At 39.1% G+C, this 19,179-nt stretch overlaps 1 protein-coding gene across 1 annotated transcript in view; it reads left to right on the top strand.

Annotated features, from left to right (window-relative positions):
- Positions 1–643: 643 nt before the first annotated feature.
- LOC122782988 (transcription regulator protein BACH2-like) overlaps positions 644–19,179 on the top strand; it is a 30,108-nt gene continuing 11,572 nt past the window's right edge. The window contains exons 1-2 of the mRNA XM_044047617.1: positions 644–771; positions 16,725–17,007. Of these exons, the coding sequence (XP_043903552.1) occupies positions 16,741–17,007 (267 nt within the window). The 5' untranslated portion in view covers positions 644–771; positions 16,725–16,740. The remainder of the gene's footprint in view (positions 772–16,724; positions 17,008–19,179) is intronic.

The following is a 19,179-nucleotide window of genomic DNA, read 5'->3' as shown; positions in this document are numbered from 1 at the left end:
ACTAAGCAAAGCATATTGAGATCGTAACTCATATACAACAACTTCCTTACTACGAATAAGCAATAATTCTGAGGTTATTGAGGGAAAACTCATAGTTAATGGCTTACTGGTTGGTCAGGATTATTTAGTGCTACTACTCTTTAGTGTCACTGGAGGGAAACACATTTTCAACTTTACAGATATAGAAACCTTTAATAAATATGAACTAAAGAAAGACATTTACAGTTACTTGAAGCTTGTAATGTCACTTAACAGCTATTACTGCAATTGGGGTGACGGTGTTTCAGTGGTAGAGTAAACTGGAAGGTTGGGGGTTCAATTTCTGGATCTACTTGTCTCAACGGTGCTCGCACTATTGGAAAGCTAGCGTTTAATGTCATTTAATCTAATCTATTTTCTTAGTTCCAGTGTTGCTGAAGGGCTCAGGGAAATTGAATCAAAACATTTTTTCTGATCAGAGTAAGATTTCATTTAAAAATGCACGTGTGTTTGACAGATTAAACCATCTCAGCAGCAGGGGGGGTGGTTTGGGGCTTTGCCATTGTTGTGAATGAGGGCCAGCATGACGTCATGAAGCCAATGTCAACAATGCAGCTCCTGGAGGAGAAAAGGCGTTCCATCCTCTCACACACGCTGACACACACAGACTGATGCCTGAGATCCACGAGCAGCAGCTGCAGTTGTGGCAGTGGGAAAACTGCGCGCAGGAAAACATCATGTTGACTCCGTGTTCTTTTTTGTGAGGAACACAGACACGAGCGGGAAGAACAAGTAAGTGATGATGATGTTTTTCTTTTTCTTTTTTCTTTTTTACTACGCGTGGTTAAACGGGAGTAAAGGAGGGAACCTCCTGTCAGCGGTAGCAGCAGCGGCGGCGGCTTCACTGTCACATTCTCTGCCTGTGTTTGTTTGTGTTGTCGTCACTACACACGCTGGAGTTGTTTTAACTCTTCTCCACATTGTATTTATTTACTTTTTGAAGCTGAAAGGCCAACTCAGCCCCCATTCACTCACAGCCTCTGTCGGGGGTGTGAGTGTTGTCGCAGAGGTTAGCAGTAATGCTGTTGGATGTGTTAGCTTGTTGTTACCCCTGAATGCATTTCCTTCTAAAACAAACTAATAAGCGTTTCACTCGGTGCCAGTGTTACCTCGTTGACGTACGTCCCTGAACAACGTGTGTTTTTGAAGAATAGATATTAATGCTAAAGGACTGTAATCTCTGTATTTGCGCTGCTTTGTGCTGTTGTGACACACATTGACCGTGGAAGTTGTCGCTGAATCTCCGTCGTTTACCGTCAAATAGCTACGTCCGTCCTCTGGAATGATTGATGCTAACATAGTTTTGTATGTAGGAATATGCAGGACGCACATGCCTTTCACTGTTGCCACAGTCAGTCAGTCCGTCAGGGTTCGCAGCTTACTGTCATGTCTGGGGGAAGGAAGCAGCGGGAGCTGCAGCAGGACAAAGGAGCCTGCCTCACACCCCCTTATCCCCGCCCCCCTCAGACGCCGCTCAACGGTGCTCTCACCAAACACCCACATCGGAATACAGCTCAATATACAGCACAGAGAATGCAGCATAGTGCATATACCATGCTATACACTAGGCTGTACATTCGCACACACTCAGGTTTACACAGCTATTGTTCTCAGGACTCTGCGTTGACTTCGATTCATTTAGACATTCTATACAAAGCATTATTATCCCCATAACCAGTAATGTCTAACCCTAACCTTAATCTTATCACAATTAAAATATCAGCCCTAAACCCAGTTCCTTGGAAATGAGGAACCCTCGGACCAGGTTTTGGTCTTCATGTAGACTACTGGACACTGCTAACAAACACAACACACACATTATCACATGACAACATCTTAATAGTTACTACTATATATTGGATTGCTTTGGAAGTTAAAGTAATTTCATTTATTGCAACATTTTAGTGAACATTTCATTATAGAAAATTTACAAAATAAAACACATTGAAAAAAATAGAAGAATAAGAAATAGAGTGAATCAATACATTGCAGCTTTGCACACTTTATATTTACAAAGTGTTTGCCTATACAATTTACTAATTGTACACACAAGCAATTATAACTATATACAAAAGATAATAATACGATTAGAGAATGTTGAAAACTGTTGCTTCAGACTAATATGAAATTTAACATGACATGTAAACATGAAAGATAATATGTGCTTTCTGTTGTACGTTGTTTGTGTGTGCAAAATGCTTGTTGTTATCAACTGGTGTTGCTAACCAAAGCTAGCCCCTGATACCTTTGCGTCCATTGTTTTTTCCGACTTCTCTCTGGAACATGATGGTGATGTCCCTCGCAGCTCCGAGTTCCCATGTAAATGGAAAGCAGCATTTACATTGGGTTTACATGCATGTTAAGTCAGATTTTAGTTGGACTAAGACAACAAAACATTAGCCCAACTAAAATAGAGCTAGTCTCAATTGGACTAACATACCTGGATAATGCGATTCATACTCTGATTACTCCTGCATGTATACACATTTAATACAAAATGAACATATTTCACTGTAAACAAAGGAAAATAACAAAAATCTAAATTCTGAGTTCATGCTTCGTGTTTTTTTAGTTTTGTGGAAGATTCATCATTGCTTCTGTGACGGTCATGGAGCGACCACACAGAGAAGCTCTCCAATCAGATTGTTCTACACACACTCCCACACACACGCTTTGACATTCACGTTCACATAGAATGTTATTGGAGCTAATACTGGACTAGTGCTTAAAAAAATACTAGTCTAGTCTGTCTTATGTTGTGAGTGAGCACTGAGGCTCTGTGTTGCCAATTGTCCTCTGCATTTTAGAGGCTAGCAGAATTTTGCGGTGTTTTGTGAATTTAGCTGACTTTGAATTTTTCCAAATTTTGACTTTTGCATATGGACACTTATTGCTTCCTTTTTTTTTCAAGCTTGAACCAAATTATAGGGTCCAAATTCTCACTTTGATTTCCTTGGCCACATCCACTCCCACTTTGCAGCATCCACTCACTCAGCCATGTTTGATAAAACTTTCGAGGTGACTCGTTATTACACATACAGTTGCTACCCCCTAATGTGGGGCAGTAAGCCAACCCAAGCCGTGGCAGTAAGCACCATTAAGCTGGATGCCGACCGCTGGGAAAAAAGAAGAAGAAGAGAACCAATGCCACGCCTTGTGTAGCTTACGTGATGTGATTCTGGAAGATGCTCTTGAAAAGTGGCGGAGGCGGACAAAGCAGAGAACAACATTACAGAGAGAAAAATGTACGACACAAGTCGTCAAAAGTATGGGAGCACTTTCCATTAACGCCTGCAAAGAACAGGTGCAAAAGGTGCAAAAGGTGCACAAGGTGCACAGCTGATCTTGCATGGCACAGCAGCACAACATCGCTGCATGAGCACCTGAAGAGGAAGCATGTTGCATGAAAATGTTGCATGTTGCATGAAAATTTTACTTCATTTATTTTTCCAATTATGGATTTTTCATAATCGATTCATAATTGTATAAGAGAGAAGCATGATGCATCTGAAAATAGATCTCTTCCACCTTTAATTCTGACCTAGTGAAAGAGAATGACTACCACTACCTCACTTGTAAATCCTGACAGGAATTCAAAAAAGAGGAACACATAGCTTTAAAGAGATGACTGATAATTCTAGTTAATTATTATATTGAAGAGTGTTATGTGTGTTACTATAGGTGTCAGTGGGAAAGCAAGTCAAGGAGTGCTAGATGTGTTAGAGCTAAAAATAGAAATCCATCACATAATATCGGCCCGATATTATCCTATTAATGTAATATCTGTCCGTATCGGTATCAGTGTTTCTGCTGATAATGAACATAGAGTACAATACAGTAATGCCTGGATTTCGCCAAAATGTCAAAGCATTCTTACCATATATTGTGGCGAGCTTGAGTTGCAGTAAGCAATAATGAGTAGAGGAAATACAATTGGAGAAGACAACGACACCACCTTAAGTGAAAACACAGAGGGTCATTAACTGCAAAACACAGAAGTAATCTAGTGAAACAACAACAATGATTACTGCACCATGCCTGCACAAACATACCACATTTAATTAACTTGGAACACATTTATTCTTAGCAAACTCAAGACGTGCATGTAAGCTCCGCCCATCTACCCTCCCAACATGCTACAATATGGTCCTTTTACGTTTACCAGTGCGCAATTGATTACCTTTACGTTACATGGCATTTAGTAGACGCTTTTATCCAAAGTGACTTACAAGGGAATTGAGTACAACCTGCGAGGGGTGGAGTTGAACTTGCGACCATGAAGTCTTTTGTGCACAGGGCATCGGTCTTAACTACTGAACCACTCCACCCCATCTGACCTCATCAAACTGTGCCGTGAGGCATAACCGTGGCTAGCTGTGGCGAACAAGCATGCTCACTCGGTGCCAGTCTAAATGACTGCAACGCTTTGGTTATGCGAGGAGGAACCAAGACGTCTTCATTTAATACCTCCAATTTAATCACACACCTGAGGAATAATCACTCGGAGGTACGAACAGCATTTGTGCAGCAAAGTAATGGAAAAAAAGCAACAAGCAACTTGCTGGCCACTGGCTGCAGGGTGGAGTGGCTCAGTGGTTAAGACCAGTACCCTGTATGCAAAAGACATGGTTGCAATGGTCACAAGTTCGACTCCAGATTGTACTCAATTCCATATTAAGTCACTTTGGATAAAAGCATCTGCTAAATGACATGTAATGTAATGAATGAGTGCCGTCACAGGAAGGGACATCCGACACAAAGCCGAACAATGCCGAACTGTAGATCAGTTAAAACTACTAACATTCTAAAAACTTGGATTCATCTCCAACAATTACCAGGGAAATGTCTAAAATCTCAATATTTAACAGAGGAGTCTGGTGTATTTAGCGATAGCACTGCTGATCATAATGGCATCATAAACTCTTCCACTATTCACTCTGTGTGTGTGTGTTCATCACTGTACAGCTGCATGAAAGTGCCGTGACTTTTTTTTACGAAGCACAGACTCCGTCTGCCACATTCACTCAACTGAGAAACAGCGGCAGAGTTTGCGATGCGGCTTGCCGGTCGTGATCGCTGCTTTTAGCAGTGCTATCGCTAAATACCAGACTCATTTGTTAAATATTGAGATTTTAGACATTTTCCTTGGTAATTGTTAACCCACGTTTTTAGGATTGTTAAGTCTTTTTAACTGATCTATAGTTCGGCTTGATTCTTGTGTTGGACGTCTTGCTCATGCCTCTTCCTGTGATGGCACTCTGGCCAATCAGTGATCGGCATTCTGACGAAGTCATGCATAGTATCAGCTCAGCTTGCTTGGAACCTCGCCAGAACACGTACTAAAAAAGTACCAGGTACTATCGCTAAAGGAAACGCAAAATAACCGTGCTGTGTCAAAGAGAGGCTTGCCGTGCTAGTGGGAATGGGGCTATAGTCCCACCTCTCGCTTGCGCTAATCTTGGTCATATTCGTCATCTTCGTTTTCTTGTGTTTGGAGATTGTTTGGTTTGTTTGCTCTGAAAAACACAAACAAGCGTCCAATAGCAAATTATATCCAAATTAACCATAGACTGTATGAAATTAACATGGCAAAAATTCGACTTGAATTGAATCGCAGAATTTGAGTCAAACCAGAACGTATCGACTGATTAATAGACCAGTCGACCGGGAATTTACAGTCCTAAACAACTCACTGCTCTCTTTCTACCCTCAGCAGTGTTGGCAATTCTGGTTTATCTGGTGTATAACCTTGCCACAGATCTGGCAGATGGACTGGTGAACTGTCCAGGGTGTACCCTGCCTATCGCCCTATGTAGCTGAGATTGGCACAGCAACCCCCCTGACCCTCTGGTGGAGGATAAAGCGGTAGATGATGGATGGATGGATGTTAGTTCTGCCCCCTGCAGGAAATATTTGATAGCACGAGTTCTGATCCATAGCTGGTGTTTTCCTGCAGTGTCAGACTGCAGTTATATAAGAGGGTGCAGTGGTATATGAGTTATAGGAACTTCTCAATAATAGTTAATGAAAGGATCACATAAAATCATGGTTTTATAATATATAATGTTTCTAATTACAATACAACCTAAATAGAGTCTTTAATAAAGAGTCTTTGGCGCTTGAGGGAAAGATATTGAGATTGAAAGCAAAATTCTCACTTTGTTCAACTGCAAACTTCAGTTTCTGTCCCTTAATAAACCACCAAGTCTGTGACTCACAAAATGATATGTGATTTTACATCACATCACATCACAGCACACAGGAGTTGTTGATCCACTGCTGCCCCCATTAGGATTTTAAAATGTTATTTTGTCACTTTGTCAAATGTACATTATACAAACTTACCAAAGGGGGCAGCCAGGCAGACCAGTAACTCGTGTCCCTCGGCACAATCAGGGCTGTATAAGTGTAGTTTTTTCCCCTGTGAAATTAAACTATGGATAAATATATACAGCACCCTTACTGGCTAGCTAGCTGAGCACTTGGGTCTGAGTAAGCCATTAAAGCTGTTTGTGGGCTGATGTAATAGTTCCAGTGGAGCTGCAAAGGCTGCTTGATGCTGTGGAGATTCCAGCCGTCGAGACAGATTAACATGCTCACTTTTACCTCCTGTCTGCTGCTGAGGAAAGACATGGCTGTTACTTTGATGTGATGCAATTAGGGTTCCTCGGTAATGAACGATTACAGCGATAAGGGTGATAAACCAGACCTCTGTCATGCCTTGCATGTGAAATTTGCTACCCGTAAAAGAGATAGTTCAGGTTATTTGAAGAATGGTTGTATAAGGTACTGACTGCACTGAGAACAAAATTAAGACATGGAGGCTTGCTCTCCTTGAACATTGGGAAAAACAGATTTTAACCATAAGGGCAAACCTAATAAAATCTTTGCCACTGAAGTCAGTGATGTTTTTTTTTTTCAGAGGCCGTTTCAGATGCAACCCTCCAATTTCTCCGGCCTTTGGACTGGCACTAGAGTACACTGGATGTGGCCCCCATGGCTGGGGTCAATTTAGATGTCCAATTATTAATGAGTACTTCGCTTAGAGGTTACAAGCTCAGTTCCCTTTCATTATAGGTCATGAGTTGTCCTTATCTAGAGCTGCAACTAACAATTATTTTTAATATATTTAATATATTTTTAATTTATCTACAGATTATTTTCTCAATTAATTGATTAGTTGTTTGGTCCATAAATTGTTGGTAAATGTTGATAAAGATTGATCTGTGTTTTCCAAATCTTGCAAAGGATTTATTTTGTTTGCAAACAAACACACATTGATCAATTGTAATGATATCTTTGTTATATGGAGCAAAGAAACTAGAAAATATTCACATTTAAGAACCTGAAAAATCTAAGAATTATTTTACCGGTCAAAATAGAATATCAAAATATACAGTTAATTTAGTTATTGATGAATCAATTAATTGTTGCATCCCTAGCTTGATCTCTTCGTTAGATATACTTTTATGACTGGAAACTAAAGTTTGTGTTGCTTTGTAAACCCCTTCACACCAAAGTCTATTGAAAAAATCAGCAATTTTACATGACAGCACACTGGAGCTGTTGATCCACTACTGTCTCCATCAGCAAGTTGAAATGTCATTTTGTAACTTCAGTGTTTGAAATCCTTTGTTGGGATAAGAGAAAAACATTGAGGCAGCTGTAAATCAGCAATCCTGAGTCCGATAAAGTCTTTATCTTAATGACTTTAGTGCAGGAGAGTGAGTGGTTTACAAACTTCAGTTTCAGTCAGAAGAAGCTGTCTAACTCTGAGGTGAAGGGGCAAACACTTTTGAAAGAATAATCTGAACAATCCCTCTAATTTATACATTTGTGTAATATAATTTATTTATTTATTTAGTATTGTAGAGTATTAGATATATGTGTGGCTCAGGAGTTAAAGTAGGCCAGCCCCTAATCAGATCAGTTGCCACCTCCAGTCCTTGTGTACTTGGGAAAGATACTGAGCTCCAGACCACCTTCAATTATGACCATGGATACGTTAAAATGGGTCATGGGGACTTGTAGTGGTTTTAGCAACTAAATGCAGTCATTGTTTTCTATTTGTTTAGATCCTTTTGCTTCATCTCTGTTTGATAGGTGTGTGGGGACTTTTAATTTATCAGCCATTCTTTCCTGAGTATGACTCATACAGCAAAAACCTAACTTCACTCTACCTGAAACCCAACAAGCCTGATTCAGTTTACTCTTTCCAGGCCTGGTAGCCTTAAGCAAAGGCTGATGTCAGCTCAATCTCTCAGCTGAAAGGAGGGAACGGAAGTGTCAAGAAAAACAGGTGACCACAGAGGAGCTCCCTGGGGAGGGGAAGTCCTTCTCTGCTGCTGCATCCATAACCTTCATGCAGGTGAAATAAAATCCAGTGTAGTGGGACTGACTTCTCATATTTTCATGGATTAATAACAGCAGTGTCGTCACTACAGTGTTCCATGTGACAACAGGGAGCAATGTCAGGAGAGTGATACCCTGCAGAGTGAACATGAGAAAATATTAGGGACAGTGATGAGATCAACATCTGAGTCACTGAAGCTTCTATAGTGGGACTCCATGTTGTGATTTAATTCCTATAGCATGAAGCTCCTAGTGGTTTTCCTGCCAGTGTTTGAAATTGTGAGCATTAATCTGTCCTCTATGGAAACTAAGGGTGTTCTGCCCACGTGTATTTTCATTTTCACGCCTACAATGTTGCCTCGTGAAGGAGATGAAATAATCCTGTGCTCAACATCCACGGGTTTATGACTCATTTGGTGTCTGAGAGCTTGTGTAACATCTCACAAATGATTTGCTCATTGCACAGTTTTTGGCGGTGCACCAGATATAAACATTTGACTGATTATATACTGTATATTCACACTGATCCAGGAGGAAAATTACTTTTTGATATTTGATAAATACTGTAAAATCCAGCAGTGGAGTGAAGCATGTGCCAAACAAGAGTGAAAGCCCTGTGATTTACATTTACACTTTATCCACAAGGGAAAAGTACTTTCCCTATACAATTTTTATCTTTTTTATTCTTAAAAAGATTTCTGTGAACATGTCATCACTTCAAGAATTGTCTTTATACACAAACCCCCCCACAATGGCTCTAATAGCACTTTCCTATTGTACAGATTTCCCCGAGAATATCATCACAATATAATTTTACTTGACTTAAATACATGAGTGCAAACCATATGAAATTGCATTTTCTCAGAAAAGGTGCAATTACATTTTTTTTTTGTTCAGACCTGTGACCTACTGCAGTGATTCCCAAAGTGTAGTGCCCTGGTGGGCGGTGAAGGTACTGCAGGCTGGATATGCGAGGTCATAAATCACACATTATGCCCCATCCCCTTACATTATATTTTTCTATTTTTTAATGGCATTCACATTCATAGTGGAAGGCAATGCAGGATTTTCATTGTACAGGGAACTTGTTTCTTTTATGTGCATGTAACAAACAAAACAAACAAATATAACAGAGATTTTAGTTTTCAGTTTTGTAATAAGGCTTCAATTTGCAATACAATATTCATGATCTTTTAAAGAAGCTGCATATTATTACCTTCATGTACATTGATATTTTGGGAAATTCATGGATCACTCTTGGTTTTGCAAAATAACCCAGGAGCGTTACTTTTTTCTTGTGGTAGGATGGAGGGGACTTAAATGCAATTAAATGTCTTAGTGCATTTAAGGAGGGAAAGTGCTCCTCTCAGGTTTATAAATGGTGTCCTGATGGACGTAGATTAGAGTGCTCTGCATTAGTGTTGAATGAACCACATACAGGATCTGTGTGTGTGTGTGTGTGTGTGTGAGAGAGAGAGTGTGTATGAGCATGTGCATGTGTGTGCTCTTACAGGATTAAAGGTGATATTATTGATGGAAGGTCAAAGGCATGAGATACAAAGTACCTGGGTCAGCTAGTCAGGATCTATAGATTGCAACTAAATCGCTGGATGAACACACACACACACACACACACACACACACACACACACACACACATGCGCACTCGTCTAGAATGTAGACACAACATCCTCACTCCTCCTTACTACCAAACCATGGGATCTTCACACAGAGATCTACAGTAGTCCTCAGTGTGTCACAGGAGCTTGCGACATACTGAGGTGGGGCTGGGCAATATGGGTGGAAAAAAATCTCATCATAATATCCTTTTTTTTCTTTCTTGTCATTCAATATTATTATATATATATCACAATATAAATGAAATCAATATTTCTGGAAAGACTGGGCAATATGGGTAACAAATATAGCTAAATTTATATATATCCTGATATAAATATATATATATGTGGATATAAAGCTGCACACAGATTGTTTCTCTGGAAAAGTTTTCTTTTGAGATGTTTGTGCTTTTGAGTGACACTGTGCTGTAAATACACTCTAAAATAAAATAGCTACTGTTTATGATCTGTATTATATGATCTTAAAAAGACCATATCTTGTCTCATGCCACAATATAGATATATCTATGTATTGCCCAGCCCAATACAGTGGGAGTTTCCACCTGACAATGGCAACAAACACTGTTGGAAGTGACTTCAGAGGTCATTTATCAGGATCTCAATAACCACTGTGCAAGTGAGAGCTTCCCCAGAGCTGCTCTCTTAACAAAAGCTCATTGTTAAAAAGGAGATGCTGATGTCATGGCGATGTATTTCTGGAACTCAGGAAGTCTGTATTGTAGTTGAGACTGAGTACTATCTGTAGCTGTGGATGTTTTCACAAAATTTCTTCCTCTGGTAAATTTGCTTTGCCGTGAGTTGACATGAGAGATGACTAACATGTGACAATTTGTATTATTAGCAAATTATGTAGAAATGAGAGGAGACACAGAAATTATGAAGCAGGCTCACTTGCAAACTTACAAACAAGAGAGCACAAACCAAGGAACCCTTTTCCAACCAAATATATAATTTAAGACTGAGTTATCTGATTTTAAATTTGTTTTATTAACAGATAACAAGAAACATTTACAGAATGAGGCAAAACATTTTACAGCAATTTTGTGTTACTACATCCATCAGCAACTAAATTGTGTTACTTTGTGACTTCAGTGAAATACTTTGTTGGAAAGGAACATGAACTTAGCAAATGAAGCAGCAATAGAGCTGATTTTCTTTCTATGAACTTTGGTGTGGGAGAGTGAGCAGTTTACAAACTGCTTTATGTGAAAAGTATGTGATAAAAAGCAGTGAACATTATTTTTTAAGATATTGCTGACTTAAATTTGACAAAGATTTTATTAGGTAAGCCTTTTATCAATCGACACTAAAATCAGTTTGACCTTGTATTCCTGCTGGCAACCATGTTTTCACTGAGATCAGTCATCTCAGTTGGCTCTTGGCCTGATGGGCCAGCAGGGGGCGTACAGAGGTCACCACTTGAAAATACCTGAACTCAAATCTCTGAAAGTTAGAAGTGATAAATGATGTATTTAAACTTAAGAAGATAGTTGTGTTGGAGAGAAGATAAACTTTGGTGAACAGACGTGTTGTACAGAAGTGGGCTGTACTCAGAATACCCCACAGACACTGTCAGATGAAAATTAGACATAATTAGGACAGGAAAGATGTCAGGAGAGGGTGGAGGAAAGTAGGGCATCAAGATGTACTGAAATACTGTACACACATGCGTGCGCACACACACACACACAGGCCGTACACATAGACATAGACTGAAAACTGGTGAATCATGAGTGTTTGTAAAGGAATATTTGTGTGATTAGGAGCAACTCTCGGTGAGGAGGCCTGTCTGGCCTCGGGCTCTGCTGCTCCTGTGATGAATAATTCACTCCTCTATGTTTCGATTGTGCCTGCTGGAATACACTGTGTCTACTTACGTGTGTGTACCTGTATTTGTTATCTTTTTAGGACCTTCGTCTGTCATAAAAGCTGACCTTATCAGGACCATTAGTCCTCACCATCATCAAGTGTCCACAGTGTTCTGTGTGAGAATGTGAGTGTGTCGTCTCTGGCTGTCTCGTTGGCCGTAGACATGCTGGTTTCATTGATGTCTCTGCCAGGTTGAATGAAGGCTAACGGAGAGAAAGTGCTCACAGCCAGAGTGGTCAGAGCTAAGCTGCATTATGGGAAAGTGCTGGCTCTGCCACTTCGGCTGTAGGAGCATCCTGCTGCTCTGCTCCGCTTATCTGGTATCTTGATTATCAGGTGCACTTTTAAGATGTGTTTTTTATCATCGCTGTGCTGTCAAATTAACAAATTAATCTAAGAATTTACTGTGATTAATCACGATCAGTCGCAAATGTTCTTAAACACTAAAACTTGGGGTGGTGGTGGTGGAATTATGGATATTAGTTAGCTGTAAGATTTCAGCTCAGCATGCTGAAACCCCCCCTCCACATGTATGAAAGCACAGGCCAGACAAGATGATGAAACCACAGGCAATGTCTTGTTTACCAGAGCTCGGAGCTCCTCGACTGTCTGTGAACAGTTTAACCACAATGGAGAAAAAGAAGAAAACGCATCATAGCTTTATATGCCAGAATATTGTTATTCAAAACAAAACATTGGGATCTATGGAAAATGTAGGATAATTGATGTATTTTCCCAAAAGCAGTTCCAATATATCAATGGCCCGTAATAGCTGAAAGATAATTTTCTTTGTTATATACATTTGTACAAAAACGTATACTATTAGCTGGTCCAACAGTGGAAAAAACATCTGGCTCCTCTACATCCACTTCCAAAAGCTCAGTGGCCTCACATATATATCATGATGTAGTTGGTATGGAACCTTCAGTGGCTAGAATGCTTGATCAGGGTTGAGAGCCTTAAAGTGGAACTTTGCAAGTCTGGTTGCTTTTTCGCATTGATCTCTACAGAGCTCCCCCTACAGTTTTGGAGTACATATTTTTACGACACCTTCCATCAATTCATTGTCTTACCACTTTTCACTTACTGTCGTAAAAACTCACCGCTGACACTCCCTCTCCCATTTATTTCCTATCAATTTTCAAGAGTGTGGTATTTCAGTTTAAAAACAGGATTTATTGATTTCAAGTTCAGATTTTGTGATGCTTTCGCTCAAACACTTTCTCTCAAAACATGCTCTTGTTCAAATTTGTTTTGCTTGAGCTCAAACCAATTGTGGCGCTCCTCTACCCACCCGCTTCTCCGAACACGCATCACATCTGCTCCCAGATTTCTCCTCTCCTTGTGGATGGTTTTTCTGCACACAGATTATTTTGTGCAAAAACTCTGTCAAAATTCCCCTATCAATAGAATGCCAGGTCTTGTGTCCAATGAAATGATCCCAGCCTCGCTACAGGTGTGTTAGGTGTGTCTTATATGCGTGTCCCACGCAAGCTGTTACCCTTTATCAACACCAATCCACTCTCCAGCCCTCCACGGCTTTATTTTAAGTACTTCCCTTGATCAGTTAACAGTTTTGGAATAAAATGATAATTATTATATACCAGTGTCTGTACTTTGTTACTATTATAGCTATACAGTAACGATAGCCGCATAGCACACACGGGAGCGGGAGCGCTGTTGTTTACCTTTGATCACATGCATGCGCAGACACGTTAGCTCTATAATACACTTTTTCGCCCGATTTGTTTTAAACATAGATAAAAATATGAAAGATATAACAATGTATATATTTTTTTTTATTTTTCAATATATGCCACAAAATCACCCCATAAATTGATACACAAATTCTGAGAGAACAGCGACACATTTGAATCATGAATTCCACCAGAACCTCAGAATTTCACCGCATGCGACTTAAAAACAAATCATCGATGTCAAATCGATTGACTACATTATTTACAATTGTTGTTGCCCTTTTTTGCAGTGTGCATATTGGTCTCAGAGTTAGTAAGTGTTTAAATATGGAAGTAGAGAACATTATGTGTCATTAATGTTTTGTGATCCATGTGTCTGACTTTTCACAGAACTCCAATACTCCAATATGTTATATGCGTGTACATATGTTATATGTGATTTCCGGCGGACTTTTGTGTTTCAGGCTAATTTCCAAATAGCGTAATCTCATTACCAAATCAAAAAAACTATAGAATCAAAATATATGTCATCAACAGCATCCTAACATGTTTTTAAGTAGTTTACTATTTTACAATAAAAGATTACAAATGTTACTATTTTGCAAGTGAACAGTGCGACCAAAGGACTTCCCTATGTAAAAACAATGGAATAAAATAAAAATATAATTGAGCATTTAGGCTAAAGAACATTAAATAGTTTGTGCAATTTTGCCAACTTCAAATTCAATGTTTTGCTTAACTCAAAAAAGCAAGGTGAGGTAATCGCTAACTGCTTCAACCACTTTCCATCGCTTGCTAATCTTTATCTTTATAAATGCCTGTGTTAAAGTGGTTTGTTTGGGTCTTAAGTTACTTGTTGTCTCTGCGGGCTGTGGCGTGGCTGCTCTCGCTGTTTCACTCTCAGCATATAGCTCAAGACGCCGGTAGTCGTGTTGCCATCTGATGTGCAAATCTGGTCTGTGGAAACTTTGCAAATAACTGTTGTTTGTGTGTTGTCATTTGGGGAAAAGCCAAACCAGTACCATATAACTGCTGGTGGAATTTTTTAGGGACCAACTCCTTCATTTTCTTTTCATTGTCAGCCATGGCTTCACCCGCTACACTCTGAATCAAACAGGGTGGGGAATGAGAAATCCATGGCACTGCCCATAGTTCGATTATGATTGCTTGATCACCATTTAATAGTGTGATTTGGCTGAGGAAAAAAAAAAACTGATGCATCTTTGTAAGTGCATAGAACAGCAATGCATAGATTGTACCTTATATAGACCATACTACCATCTCTCTGCTCTGGCAGATAAACAGGTTCTAGTCCTTGACGGTCTAATATCATATCGCCCACCCCTATTTTAAAATAACTCTCAGTAAATTGAATTTATATTATACAAATTCTATTTTGTTTTGTAAACTCAGACAATATACATGTTTCCATTTTGAATGCTGCGCCTGGCAGAAAGCTTTGTTTTTAATGGCAGTGTGAGTGTTTGTGCATATTTGAATGACCCTTGTGTAAAGCAGCCTTTTTTTTCAGTGAGAGAACAATATTGGTCATAGTAAATCTGACATCAGATTAATAGATACAAAGAGCAGTAATACTGAATCAATTTCCAGTCTTTTTTCCTCGCAAAATCTGCAAGTGTCATAAGGCAAAGAGGAGAGAAAGTCTGAAGTTTTCCCGAGGGAAAGCATGAGATGATGATTGGCCTGTGGGCGACGGGGAGAAAAGCCACAACACAAGCCCCCAGTTTGGGGCGCTGCCAATTTGAAAGGCATGACTCAGCAGAAAGCAGCCCCATCTCCACCTGCTGACACACACACACACACACACACACAGTTCATGGCTGATGAGACAGACAGACTGCATGCTCAGCTGTCTGTGTTGGGGCTTTATGTACTGCGGCCTTGAAATGAAGCACAATGAAAATCCTCTGGGTGAAGCTGATTGAAGTCAGTGTGGAGGCCTACGTTATATCTACTATTGATCATCTACACTGCAGAAACTCATTTTCAAGAAAGAAAAATTAAGCTTTGTTTCAGGGAAGATCATTATTATTATTATTTTTATTATTATAATAATTGTTATTATTATTATTGTTGGTATTGCCATTGCCTAATAAGTAACATAATCTTGGCAAGCAAGTTTTGCACGAGGGAAATTAACTAATTTTAAGATATTATATATAGTATATGTATTATATATATTTGTATTTACAGCTTCATTTTAAACAACAATGTTATTATCAATTTCAGAAGATTTGTCTTGGTTCTCCTAGGGCTGTTTTTGCAGTGTATACACTACTTATTTTCATCTGTAATATTTACACTGCAAAAACAGCCCTAGGAGAACCAAGACAAATATAATTAAATTGGTTATTTATTATATATATTATATATATATATGATATTCTTGCTTCCAGTAAACATGATATCCCAATGGTGTAAGAACCTTTTGCTTGGCTAGAATACTAGAATACTGTCAAAATTGAAGAAATGTTTACTTAAAATGAGTCTTCCTTTGCTTTATGAAGCTGACTTTTAGAATGTGTACTGTATAATTTCTTATATTTACGCACACACCAATCTGTGACAGTGAATTGTACTTCTGTATTTAACACATCGCAGTAAACACACAAACCAGGAGCAGAAACAGGGATTTCATGCAAACCATTGTTTTAACTTGTTAGTGGTAATTAAAGCTTTAAGTAATCTCATCTAATTCACTCACTGGGAAATGCTGCATTTGTCCAATCTCAACAGACATTGAACGTTAATGTGAACTCCTAACCACATTTACAAAGTGACATTATTTTCAAATATTTGAAGCAGACCACAGTTCGAGACCAGTTCAGTGTATTTTTGGTATCTTTTTATGGATTCTGTAGTAAATTGAGGTCACTCTGGTTTGTGTTTTATGGATAGGATGTTTACCCTGTGAGGGAACCATGATATTTATTTTCTAGCACTAACACAAATCACAAATACTTTACTATGCTTTGTAGAAACATACAATTACAACATGTGATACCAGAGACAGTTGGAAATTGGAATATTGTGTAATGTGACATTTCAAACATGAGATGCACACAGCCACCTGACATTGTTTCTTTCTGTCTTATTTTCTGTGCAGAGGCCTAGAGGAAGTGATGTCAGCAGGTGAGGACCAGGACGGTGAGGCGACGTCGCCCATGTACGTGTACGAATCGAAGGTCCACTGTGCCAACGTGCTGTTAAGCCTGGAGGAGCAGCGGCAGCAGGGCATCCTCTGCGATGTGACCGTGCTTGTGGAGGGCAGGGAGGTGCGCGCACACAGAGCTGTCCTTGCTGCCAGTAGCCGCTACTTCCTGCAAGCCTTTGTAGGGCACGGCACATCGCCAGGCGAGGCAGAGCCCATCATTGACCTGCCAGACAAGGTAAAGAACCAAAACAAGAACACAGAGAAAATGTTTCTGCAGGGAGTTGCCTGGGGTTGTAAAATATACATGTTACTAGGGCTGTGATGATGAATCCACTCATTGATTAATAATCAGTTACTAAATGAATTGTCATCTGTTTTAATTCCTTCACAAATGAGAGTTAGTTTGCTTTCTTGGCAATGTTGTGGGAGAAAAATTAGTTTGCACTAGTTGCTATGTGTATTGCACCCGGGGTCTGCATGGAACGACATTTTTTTTCAGAGCAGAATGACAATAACGCTAACTTAACTTAACTTAGCTTAGCTTAACTTAACTTAACTTAACTTAACTTAACTTAACTTAACTTAACTTAACTTTAAGTTGTAGTACATTTATGTAACTTTACATCAATGTAATATCACAGAGTGAGAGTTTTATTAATTTGTGATGTCTCTCTGTGTTGACGGTTGAATGAATAAATAAAATAAAATGATGAGTTAATAAGAATAGGCAATACACTGTAATACCATCTGTTACTTGGGACACCAAGTGTGACACCTCACACGCTGACAACAATGAATCCTAATTAGTTGTGGTTTTGTCTGCGGCTGCTGGTAATGGACAATATTCTGTAGGTTTATTTTCCACAGAGTCAAATGATCATAGCGACCCTTCAGTAGCTTTCAGCCACAGCGCGTTTCCTTGTTTCTCCGTAGACAAAAAGTTTGTATAGTGCTTCATATCCCTGCCCTACAATCAACTTCTATATTCTATATTTTAAAATTCTATAAAATATCTATATACATATTATTTTTTTGTTTTTTTTTTCACTTTACTGGCCCTCTGCTGACTAAACTGGACACTCAGTGGCCCCCAAGTGATTTGAGTTTGAGACCCATAGTCTTCACTGTCTATTTTATTTTAAATTTAATTTCTATTTTCTTTACCTGCTTTGATTTTTGGGGCTGTACCAGTGTGAGTGAGCAGCATAATAAGGCTATAAAGCAGGAGAGGGGGGATGCCAAAGCCACTGAGCTAACATGACCTTCCTTGAGGTGAAAACAGAGCAGTCGAAAACAGCAGCAGCGGTTGACACAAATTGATCTGTTTATGAACATTTTTTTTGGGGACTAATATTCATGCCTCTCCCCTGATAGTTGTTGCCTCTTCTCTTTACCACTGGGGTTAATCAGTGAACTGCTTCTGAGCCAAGTGGCTGGCATTACCTCATAATGCCCCAGATCTGTCATCATGATTAATGTGACTCTACCTTTTACACCAGTGAAGCACACTGGTCTGCACCACTTTACAAATCAAATTCTATTCCTTAATGACTGCAAGCATGGCTTCAGTTTTCCACATCCTCTCTGCTGTGCACTCACTCCCCTCTCATACATTACTGAAACTTAGATTAGCTCAGAGCCCAACAAATGTGGAATCTGGAATTTTTCCGGTCAGAACAAGGGCCTTTCTGCGTGGAGTTTGCATGTTCTTCCCGTGTGTGTGTGTGTGTGTGTGGAGCTTCTCCAGCTTCCCCCCACAGTCAATATGGGACTGAGGTAAATTGGACACTCTAAATTGACCGAACTGTCCAGGGTGTACCCCGCCTATCGCTCTATGTCAGCTGAGATTGGCACAGCGCCCCCTGTGACCCTCACGTGGAGGATAAAGTGGTATGAAATGGTTGGATGGATTTTCATTACTCAGTTTTACTTTGTTTTATTTATTTTTTAAATTGCCCAAATGTTTGCACAACATACTTTTTTTTCTTAAAACTATGTTAATTAAATGTTAACAATAGATAGTTTCTTAATTAATCATATGTGATAATGTTTTTGTACTTTTTTGTGGATAAAACACTTATATCCACATAATATAACATAATATACATAGTATATATTATATATATATATATATATATATATATATATATATATATATATATATATATATATATACATATATATAATAGAATAAAATAGGTTTGACTCATTGTGGATTATTTTTTCTTTGTTCTTTCCTTCCTTGTTTCCTCTCTCCTCACCCCTTCTGTCTCCTCTTCTCCATGTGAAGGTTTTTAATATACATTTTTAGCGTTCAACAACTTAGCAAGTGTGCTAATAATCTATATTTTATAGACTTTATTAACTAGATCAGTGGTGGTGCCTTTGCTTTCGATCAATTTTTTTA

Source organism: Solea senegalensis, linkage group LG16 (genome assembly GCF_019176455.1).
Source record: "Solea senegalensis isolate Sse05_10M linkage group LG16, IFAPA_SoseM_1, whole genome shotgun sequence".
Taxonomy (NCBI): Eukaryota; Metazoa; Chordata; class Actinopteri; order Pleuronectiformes; family Soleidae; genus Solea; species Solea senegalensis.
The sequence above is the reverse complement of the archived record's forward strand: the minus strand, read 5'-3'. Positions and strand labels throughout refer to the sequence as shown.